At 40.9% G+C, this 11,624-nt stretch overlaps 1 protein-coding gene across 1 annotated transcript; it reads left to right on the forward strand.

The window, feature by feature from the left end:
- Nucleotides 1-10,270: 10,270 nt before the first annotated feature.
- On the forward strand, nucleotides 10,271-11,624 carry LOC138955127 (uncharacterized). The gene is made up of 2 exons (XM_070326804.1): nucleotides 10,271-10,750; nucleotides 11,094-11,624. Exons 1-2 carry the CDS (start codon nucleotides 10,271-10,273, stop codon nucleotides 11,622-11,624), a joined length of 1,011 nt encoding a protein of 336 aa, XP_070182905.1.

Consider the following 11,624-nt stretch of genomic DNA (forward strand, 5'->3'; position numbering starts at 1 on the left):
CTTGCATGGGTACAAGTGTGTGTGTGGTAATGTGTGTGTGTGTGTTTGTGTGAGTATCCGATTTTTTTCCTGAAACGCTACCCAAGCTGTTCAAGCTTGGTGGAGTAGCCCAGATTCCAAGTCTACTGCATATGCTTTCGCAAGTAGATGACATCAAGATGTTTTGACATAAATGCAATCTGTCATTCCCTCTCTGGGGTCTCTCTTTCTTTCTTTCTTTGTAAATATAGAATAGCTTAAAGTTAAAGCTGCCAATACAATATGAAAATGATAGACAAACAAGTACTCAACTCGATGCACTTTAATTTCACAGGAGCGCCCCTACTTGGTATGGGATGTGCTGAAAGTCATGCATATATATAGAGAATACTACAGGGGTTGATACTACATTGCTTGCTGTGTCGTACCAGATTTATACAAGCTGCTTTTTATATTTAGTCAAGTTTTGACTAAATATTTTAACATCGAGGGGGAATCGAAACGAGGGTATGGTGTATGTGCGTGTGTCTGTGTGTGTGTCTGTGTGTGTGTGTAGAGCGATTCAGACTAAACTACTGGACCGATCTTTATGAAATTTGACATGAGAGTTCCTGGGTATGAAATCCCCGAACGTTTTTTTCATTTTTTTGATAAATGTCTTTGATGACGTCATATCCGGCTTTTCGTGAAAGTTGAGGCGGCACTGTCACGCCCTCATTTTTCAACCAAATTGGTTGAAATTTTGGTCAAGTAATCTTCGACGAAGCCCGGGGTTCGGTATTGCATTTCAGCTTGGTGGCTTAAAAATTAATTTATGACTTTGGTCATTAAAAATCGGAAAATTGTAAAAAAAAATAAAAATTTATAAAACGATCCAAATTTACGTTTATCTTATTCTCCATCATTTGCTGATTCCAAAAACATATAAATATGTTATATTCGGATTAAAAACAAGCTCTGAAAATTAAATATATAAAAATTATTATCAAAATTTTTTTTTCGAAATCAATTTAAAAACACTTTCATCTTATTCCTTGTCGGTTCCTGATTCCAAAAACATATAGATATGATATGTTTGGATTAAAAACACGCTCAGAAAGTTAAAACAAAGAGAGGTACAGAAAAGCGTGCTATCCTTCTTAGCGCAACTACTACCCCGCTCTTCTTGTCAATTTCACTGCCTTTGCCATGAGCGGTGGACTGACGATGCTACGAGTATACGGTCTTGCTGAAAAAGGGCAGCTACTTGACTAAATATTGTATTTTCGCCTTACGCGACTTGTTTAAAATATTGAAATGCGTGCGAAAGCGAGCTTTTCAATATTTGAAAAAGCAATATACTGAATTAGTGTTTATATATCTGGTACGACACAGCAAGCAATGTAGTACATGTATTCTGTTTATCCTACATATCGTTGCAGTAATTTACAAACCTCGTATCTCAATTTTTGAGGTTTTGGATCTAAAACAATAGTAAGATCCCTTATTATGTTGCCCGTGTGGTGATCAAAGCTCGTAGCTCCAAAGTGTTTTCTAAAGTGAAAAGAAAACTTGTATCTTCATTTCTTTGAAGTGAGCGACAAAAAAAACTGCTCAAGTTAAACTTATAAGGTTTCCGTGCCACACTTTGACGGAAACTATGTCATAATATGAAAGATACGGGGTTCCTACTGTTGTATTTGTACCTTGCATAACAAAAACCTGGGCTATACTACCACTTCTAGATGACTCCTTTGGATTAAAAGCTCCTATATCTCAATATTTTTTCAATTGAATGGAATATCATTAATACACATTAAGAATGTTATTGCACTGTTTTAAAGAAAATATTGAGGCAATGAGCGGAACTAGAATGACCAAAATGAAACATGAAAAATACATGGAGTAACTTAGTTTTCTGGGTAGTTATTGAAGTGACTTATATAAAGAAATGAAAAAATTGCGAAAACTAAAGGGCATAGATTGCCATCGCTATGGAAACTGGCATACACAGCGCCATTTTGGATTTCTAGGAAACGGTTTTACAGCAACATCATACATCAGAAATGGTTAATATCTGGCACAAAGATAGTCACAATACTTTTACCTACAATCATATAGAACGATATTTTGACAAAAAACAACAGTTGAATGTAAATTATTTTTTGAAATAAAGATGAATGAATATGCAGCTAGAAATTCATTAATCCTTATTACAAAAGTTATTTTAAATTCAACTGTACTCTTTAGTCAAAATATCGTTCTATATGATATACAAGTCATGTGTATCCTTGTGCCAAATATTATGCATGTCCAATGTATGATGTTGCTGTAAAACCGTTTCCCAGAAATCCAATATGGCGGCTGTTTCCATAGCGACGGCAGTCTGTGTCCATTAGTAGTGGTAGTAGTAGTAGTAGTGGTTAGGGACTGGATTGGTATCCACAAGCCTCACCGCTTTTTTTCGTCCCATCTCATTATCAAATTTGTTGCAGGTCAATTATACTAACATGCTCAAAGTCGTATTTACTCAATATCAATTATCGTACAAATAAAGTGACCCAGTCATAAGTTTGTGTTCGTCCAGCAGATTTTTGAAAGTGTTACATGTAATAGTTTGTGCATTTTTAACAACATCAGACAGTGTGTTCCATGATGGTGCAACTCTGTTAGAAAAGGAATGTTTCCGGATATTAGTTTTACTAAATTAAATAAAGATTTTGTCCGTATTGTTCCTCGTTACATCAGTGGTAGACTGACTTCTTGAAAAAAGATTCGACTTTGACATTATCAATACCCTGAAAGATTTTATAGGTCTGTATCGGGTCGCCTCTGAATCTTTTCGATTTAAGGGTCTGGAGATTGAGTACCCGTAGTCTTCTATCTTCTATATATATACGACTTGTGTCTGTGTGTGTGTGTGTGTGTGTGTGTGTTCGCGATGCACGGCCAAAGTTCTCGATGGATCTGCTTCAAATTTGGTGGGCATATTCAGGTAGACCCCGGACACAACCTGGTCGATGAGAATTTTCAACACGTGCTCTCAGCGCGCAGCACTGAATCGATTTTGGCTTTTCTGTTCATCTTCCCAGATCCATTCCCAGTAACTCTTCCTTATCTTCTCCCGTGTTTTGCGTTTATCTCCCTTCCTTCGTGTGGCGTCAATCCATATTCCCGTTACTATTTTTAGAAGGTCACTGTCCACAACGCTCAATCCATATTCCCGTTACTATTTTTAGAAGGTCACTGTCCACAACGCTTTCATTACTCTTCCTTATCTTCTCCAGTGTTTTGCGCGTTTATCTCCCTTCCTTCGTGTGGCGTCAATCGCGTACGGTGCGCCACTCACCCGGCAAAGCCGGCGTACGGTGCGCCACTCACCCGGCAAAGCCGGGTACCCGGCGAAGCCGGGTATTCGGCTCTACTTCTTCCCGGCGAAGCGGGTATTCATCTAGTTTAACATAATTATGTCATGTTTTTCAAGGCCTTAACCAGTTTAGTCGCTCTCCTTTGCACCCTTTCAAGGGCGGCTGATTGACGCTTTAGATACTAATGCCAGATAACGTTTGCATATTCTAAATGTGGTCTATTGCTTTATACAATTTTGTAAATGTGTCATTGTCAAGATAGGAAAATGTCCTCTTTATTATGCCAAGCATTTTATTCGCTTTATTTATTATGTTTTTAATATGTTTGTCAAAACTCAGGTGATCGTCAAATGTTACACCCAAATCTTTTTCCTCCTCGCACTTCATAACTGTTTTCATTTATGTATTGTTTGTTTTTCTTTTTCGTCTTCAAAACAACAATGCCTGTATCATCACCATTTTTTAGTAGAGCTGCAACAGAACTCAAACAGCTCCCAGCCATCCCGCAAGCGCTAGGCTTTGCCTATTTGAAGTGGACACTACACAAAACACGATTCAGCAGCCACGTAGTTTTCCTACGAACATGCATAAGGAGAAAGGTCATCCCCAATGGTTTCAAACTGAAGTTTGGTTCCACATCGACAAAACAAACCAAAATATTGCAACAAGCCAGCCTGAGTCTGATGTCTCAAGTAACTCGTGAATATGTTCTCCAAACAGAAAAAGCAGATCGTCAAATCACTAACTGCAAGAAACAACTGTTCTCCCTTTGCCAGCCAGCCACTGCACAGTTCATTATTGTCGTAGTGAAGGATGCAAACAGGGCCAGGGCCGGACTACCGGGGGGGTTATGGGGGTTGCGCAACCCCCCCCCCCCCCCCCCTAGCCTAAACATGTACCTTACTTATTTAATTTTTTTTTTATTATTGCTTATTTTATGCCGTTTCATGCAAGGAGCGACCATTTTCCTATCTCAGAATATGACCTACCCGTCAGCTTCAGGGGGCTTCGCCCCCTGACCCCCACAACGAGGGGGGTGGGTGGGTTCTAGGGTTTCCGGACCCCCCCCCCCCCCCCCCCCCAGCCCAAAAATAAAAATATTGAATGAGGTATGCATTTCATTATTTTACATTGAGTTTCCATTTTTGGGGTATTAATCAGCACTTGACAAAATCTGCTGCCTGAAACTGGTAATGATCATCCTCAGAATGCACCAGATTGCACCATTTTGCATCCTATTTTTCAACATTTTCCGGGGGGGCATGCCCCCGGACCCCTCTAGCAAGCTAGGCGCTTCGCGCCGTCGGCTCGGCGCTTCGCGCCTTCACACCCATATCTTCACAATATACTTTTGAAAAAAACCAGTCATAAAATGAACTGATCCGCCCCTGCCGCCAGGGGGGACATCCCCCTGGGCCACCACTGGCAACCCCCCCCCCCCCCCCCTCCTCTTCGCCTAGTCCGGCCCTGAGGGCTCTCTATCAAAGCATGCAAGAAACAAAAACAAAAAAACTTGAAAAACTTCTACCACCCATGCAGCATCAGGATATTGTGACACCTAGTCCAGACACTGACAAACTTGTTGTGACCATACCCGACGCCGTACCCCTACCTGATGAGCAAAAACAACTGTTGAGCCGTGGTTTGAAGTTTGTTCCTCTGAAACCCACAGTGAATTTCAAGTCCACCTTGTTCCACTGTTACCGTTACTTTCGTCGACTCCGTATTGCAGCGCATTTCGCGAATGTCGTCCCACCATTAGTCTCAGATGATTCTTCAGAGATTGCCTCCTTGTTTCCAAGGCAACAAAGTACATGGACGCCGAAACCTGGAGAATTTTTGGCCCTGGACAACTACATCGACACATGTACTCGCGAAATCCACAAAGTCAAGCCCAAACCTCTTGAACACTAACTTGACAGGTCATGAACTCAAAGCACTCAATGACCTGAAACAGAGAAAAGACGTAGTGATCAAACCAGCAGACAAAGGCGGTGCAATTTTAGTGTGGCGCGCTGACCTTTATCAAGCGGAAGTTGAAAAACAACTCTCTGACACTACCTTCTACGAACCACGACAAAAGTCTACTGTGAAAGAAGACAACGCCACAGTACGTAAAACCATCAAAGAAGCGATATAGGCAGGCCAACTTCCACACGAAGCCGCACGTGCAGTTGTCAAAGAACCCCGTGAATCACGATTTTATGATGTGCCCAAGATCCACAAAGTAAATAACCCTGGCCGTCCAATCGTTTCTGCTTGTTCGTGCCTCACAGCCATCATTTCAGAATTTCTGGACAAAGTCTTTCAGCCACTGGTCGCTAACCTGCCTACGTACATTAAAGGCCAACATCCAAAAGAATTTTTCTCCTGGAGCGACCTAAACTTGAACCCGTCGCTATTCTTGCATGTCTGTTTACTTCGTGCTGCACGCAAAAATTGAGCGACTTCCTTGCTGCGTGGATTGACGAAGCTGTTTTATTCTCGTGACTGAAAACACTGCAGTGCGTGCAGTTTTTGACGAGCCGCAGTAGGCTACTTCAAACGACAGCCACAGCCACGGTTGGGTTCACGGCATCAAACCGATGCGACTCTCCGTCATATCATACACGTAATCAATCAAATAGATGACTAATAAACATGTAAACTACATGTATACGTCTATCGTCGGACATAAGAAAGGAGAGCTTCCCCCGGGCCTGTGCATGTGTTGTTCGTTGTGCGTGTGTAAATGTACACAACAAACTGACGACAAAACTGAGACAGACCTCTTTCGCTTCAGTCTTGCAGAATTTAAAGACGAATACAGGTAGAGCGTGCATTATACTAACTGTTTGGTAAAAGTATCAAACGTTTCTTTTTATAAATAAGTGGCAGGCTTACAGGAATACAAAGAGGCGCAAGTTGAAAGTAATGGATATATCTCTGGAAGATGCCATCAGTCCAAGTTGTCAAATGAAATCAAAGATGACAGAAACAGAAGTTTTCCATACAAATGTTGGTGTTTCAAAGGAAGTTTGCATTCTTTCAGATAATGATATAGACGAGGTGGCTGTTTGTTATGAAGTTTCAACAAGCCAACATTCAAATGATTTTACTTCATCTACAGATTTTTTAAATTCAGCATTTCATAACTGTCATTATGAACTTGGAATCAGAGAGAGACCGTCTTTCCATTGTCATTCATGCCATAGATTTTTGTTTCAGAATCAATGTTTCACATGGCGTTCACAAGAGAGCATGCGAAGTTTCCGACAGTCTTTAGGATTTGTAAAAAAGGCCGTGTTTTGCTGTACGTACATGCAAAAACTACCTGTCAAAAGGGAAAGTGCCTAACAGATTGCAACAACATTCCTATTTTAAGCTCAGCCACACGCCGACATGGAAGTTCAATGGTACTTTCAAACTTTTTCTTCTCTTCGTCGTATTTGATTTCTTTCTATTTCATAAGTCGAGTGCATATGATTTCGGCTCGTGTTCATCGTGAGATGGACTTAGTTTCTTGTATTCTGTGGGTTAGACAGATTGACTAAATGTTGTAATTTCGCCTTACGCGACTTGTTCTCTCTCTGTTGGCAGCGTGTAATGCAGCTGCTTAGAAATTAGAGTTTTATTTTGCAAAGTGTGTACCAAAAGTTTGTCATGAGCTGCTTTAGGTTTGGGGTGTGGGTTGGTTTGATATTTCCTCCTTGCAGATCAAATCTGTATTCATTTTTGATGTTGTGTCTTATTTTGTGAAAGGAAACATGCAGACTGACTGAACGCATATATATAATTATGTAACTCATAAACACATGGGTGTAGTTATGTTCAAGAACACACACACACACACACACACACACACACACACACACACACACACACACACACACACACACACACACACACACACAACTGTGTAGATGTATCGTACACCTGATATATTACTCAAACAAAATTGAAGTTCACGAAGAAATCGTTTTATTTCTGTGTCATTCAACATCTAGTTTGAATCAGACAAATTGAAACTGGTACAAATATTCAATAATGTTGCGATGTGGAAATGGACATGATATCGCAAAAGATAGACAACGGCAAGATCATTCAAGTATGTACATGCTTGTTGATGTCTACTTAGGCGATGCTCAGAACACTAGTTAGATCTTCCGATATTAAAAAACAAGTCGCGTAAGGCGAAAATACAATATTTAGTCAAGTAGCTGTCGAACTCACAGAATGAAAGTGAACGCAATGCCATTTTTCAGCAAGACCGTATACTCGTAGCATCGTCAGTCCACCGCTCATGGCAAAGGCAGTGAAATTGACAAGAAGAGCGGGGTAGTAGTTGCGCTAAGAAGGATAGCACGCTTTTCTGTACCTCTCTTTGTTTTAACTTTCTGAGCGTGTTTTTAATCCAAACATATCATATCTATATGTTTTTGGAATCAGGAATCGACAAGGAATAAGATGAAAGTGTTTTTAAATTGATTTGGAAAATTTAATTTTGATAATAATTTTTATATATTTAATTTTCAGAGCTTGTTTTTAATCCGAATATAACATATTTATATGTTTTTGGAATCAGCAAATGATGGAGAATACGATAAACGTACATTTGGATCGTTTTATAAATTTTTATTTTTTTTACAATTTTCCGATTTTTAATGACCAAAGTCATTAATTAATTTTTAAGCCACCAAGGTGAAATGCAATACCGAACCCCGGGCTTCGTCGAAGAATACTTGACCAAAATTTGAACCAATTTGGTTGAAAAATGAGGGCGTGACAGTGCCGCCTCAACTTTCACGAAAAGCCGGATATGACGTCATCAAAGACATTTATCAAAAAAATGAAAAAAACGTTCGGGTATTTCATACCCAGGAACTCTCATGTCAAATTTCATAAAGATCGGTCCAGTAGTTTAGTCTGAATCGCTCTACACACACACACAGACACACACACACACACACACACACACACACACACACATACACCACGACCCTCGTCTCGATTCCCCCCTCTACGTTAAAATATTTAGTCAAAACTTGACTAAATATAAAAATGACGATGATCTGTAAACAAACCAGGACAAGGAAAGAAAGACAAAACGTATTTGAAAACAAATCATACTATACAGATTGACAAACTGAAACTTCGAACTCTGTTGATATTTCACGGGAGATGAGGTATGATGCAAACGTATATAATTATACTGACTACATTTTGTTACGTACTCATCAACAACAACAAAAACCGATATAACCAAAGGCACACACACACACACACACACACACACACACACACACACACACACACACACACACACACACACACACACACACACTTTGCTGGTTTGCTGATGTCACAGCTAGAAACGAATGAACAATAGAAAGCGTGATAAATTCCTGGTCAGAAATCAGTTACAAAGACTGACCTGAAAGTCTGCTGAATGGAACTGGTTAATGTACACATTTGAACTGCTGTCAAAATTACTATGTAACAAGTCGCGTAAGGCGAAAATACAATATTTAGTCAAGTAGCTGTCGAACTCACAGAATGAAACTGAACGCAACGCAACGCAACGCAGCAAGACCGTATACTCGTAGCATCGTCACTCCACCGCCCGTGGCAAAGGCAGTGCCCGTGGAATTGACAAGAAGAGCGGGGTATTCGTTGCGCTGAGAAGGATAGCACGCTTTTCTGTACCTCTCTTCGTTTTAACTTTCTGAGCGTGTTTTTAATCCAAACATATCATATCTATATGTTTTTGGAATCAGGAACCGACAAGGAATAAGATGAAAGTGTTTTTAAATTGATTTCGAAAAAAAAAAATTTATAATAATTTTTATATATTTAATTTTCAGAGCTTGTTTTTAATCCGAATATAACATATTTATATGTTTTTGGAATCAGAAAATGATGGAGAATAAGATAAACGTAAATTTGGATCGTTTTGAAAATTTTTATTTTTTTTTACAATTTTCAGATTTTTAATGACCAAAGTCATTAATTAATTTTTAAGCCACCAAGCTGAAATGCAATACCGAACCCCGGGCTTCGTCGAAGATTACTTGACCAAAATTTCAACCAATTTGGTTGAAAAATGAGGGCGTGACAGTGCCGCCTCAACTTTCACGAAAAGCCGGATATGACGTCATCAAAGACATTTATCAAAAAAATGAAAAAAACGTTCGGGGATTTCATACCCAGGAACTCTCATGTCAAATTTCATAAAGATCGGTCCAGTAGTTTAGTCTGAATCGCTCTACACACACACACACGCACACACGCACGCACACACACACGCACGCACACACGCACATACACCACGACCCTCGTTTCGATTCCCCCTCGATGTTAAAATATTTAGTCAAAACTTGACTAAATATAAAAAGATACTCGGGTTTTAAAATTAGTAGCACATTACAACCAATAATGATGTTTTTTGCTTCGGCATTGAAGCAATGTTCACTATTTACTAACAAAATAATGACGAAATAAACACAAAACCAAATCAGTGAGGCAGAGGGGACAAAAAGCCGAGCGGGTGTGTGTGTGTGCGTGTGTGTGTGTGGCTAGTGTGTGCCTGTGTGTGTGTGTGTGTGTGTGTGTGTGCCAGTGTGTGTATGTGTGTGTATGTGTGTGTGTGTGTGCGTGTGTGTAGAGCGATTGAGACCAAACTACTGGACCGATCTGTCGAACCCACAGAAAACAACTGCACGCACTGCAGTGTTTTCAGTCACGAGAATAAAACAGCTTCGTCAATCCACGCGGCAAGGAAGTCGCACAATTTTTGCGTGCAGCACGAAGTAAACAGACATGCAAGAATAGCGACGGGTTCAAGTTTAGGTCGCTCCAGGAGAAACATTGTTTGGATGTTGGCCTTTAAGGACACAGCCCATACATTACAACTCCTGAATGATTTCCAGTTCACACCAGACAGCCCCAATCGCTTCATCTTTACAATGGATGTCACGGGACTTTACACCAACATACCTCATGCTGAAGGCCTCAGAGCGATACAACACTTCCTGAGTAAGAGTACTCTGCAGATTGACCCCACCATTGTCGTCCGTCTCACTGAACTGGTGCTCACGCTGAATGCTTTCTCCTTTGGAGAACATCACTTCGCCCAAACCAGAGGGGTTGCCATGGGAACAAAGATGGGACCTAACTACGCATGCCTTTTTGTGGGTCATCTGGAAGAACAGATTTTCCTAGCCTACAAAGGTCCCTTGCCAACACTCTTCAAACGCTTCATAGACGACTGCTTGGGCATCGCCGTCTGTTGCAAAGAAGACCTCCTGGAGTTCATCAAATTTGTTGGAGATTTCAACCCTGCAATCAAATTCACGCATGAAATCTCTGAGTCAATGCTGCCTTTCCTCGACATACAGATCTCCATCACTGACTCAAGGAGCCTTGAGACGACCGTTCACTACAAGGCAACTGATTCCCACTCCTACCTTACGTTCACATCAAGCCACCCCAGAGCTACTAGAGAGAGTATACCATACTCGCAATTCTTGAGACTACGCAGACTGTGCAGTACAGAAGAAGAGTTTGACCAACAAGCACAAAGGATGGTGTCTTTCATGAAAAATCGTGGATACCCAGATAACATTGTCACTGAAGCCATGTCTAGAGCTAAACACGTTCCTCGACGCAAAGCCCTAGAAACCACAGCAAAAGACCAGTCCCAGGACAGAACCATCTTGACACTGGTGTACCATCCACACAACATTATTGTCAAAAACAGTTCTGTTGGATAACTTTGCAATCCTGCAGAGAGACTCCAAACTGAAAGATGTCTTTGCTAAACCCCCACTGGTAGCGTATCTGAAAGACACCAGTCTCCGTGACCAGTTGGTTCATTCCAGCTTCCAACCTTCCAGTGGACAAACACCTGGAAACAGATGCTGTTTGAAGCCCAAATGCAAAGCTTGTCCCTTCCTCAACACCACCACCACCACATTCAACGGACCAAGTGGTAACTCATTCACGATCAGATCAAGCTTTACCTGTCAGTCCACCAACGTGGTGTACATCATCACATGCAGTCAGTGCAACAAAATGTACGTTGGTGAAACCTACCGTACACTGGCTGAAAGACTGGAGGAACATGTGAGAGCGGTTAGGTGCCAAACGGACACCCCAGTGGGAAACCATTTCAACAGTAACTTTCATCATCTGCAGCACATGTCCATCGCTGCTGTGTGGCAGAACCACAGCGATGTTGTGCATCGCAAATTTCTGGAGACAAACTTGATCATGAGGCTAGGAACAACAAAGCCTCTTGGTCTCAACATCAGAGAGTAG

Source organism: Littorina saxatilis, linkage group LG2, assembly GCF_037325665.1.
Source record: "Littorina saxatilis isolate snail1 linkage group LG2, US_GU_Lsax_2.0, whole genome shotgun sequence".
Lineage (NCBI taxonomy): Eukaryota > Metazoa > Mollusca > Gastropoda > Littorinimorpha > Littorinidae > Littorina > Littorina saxatilis.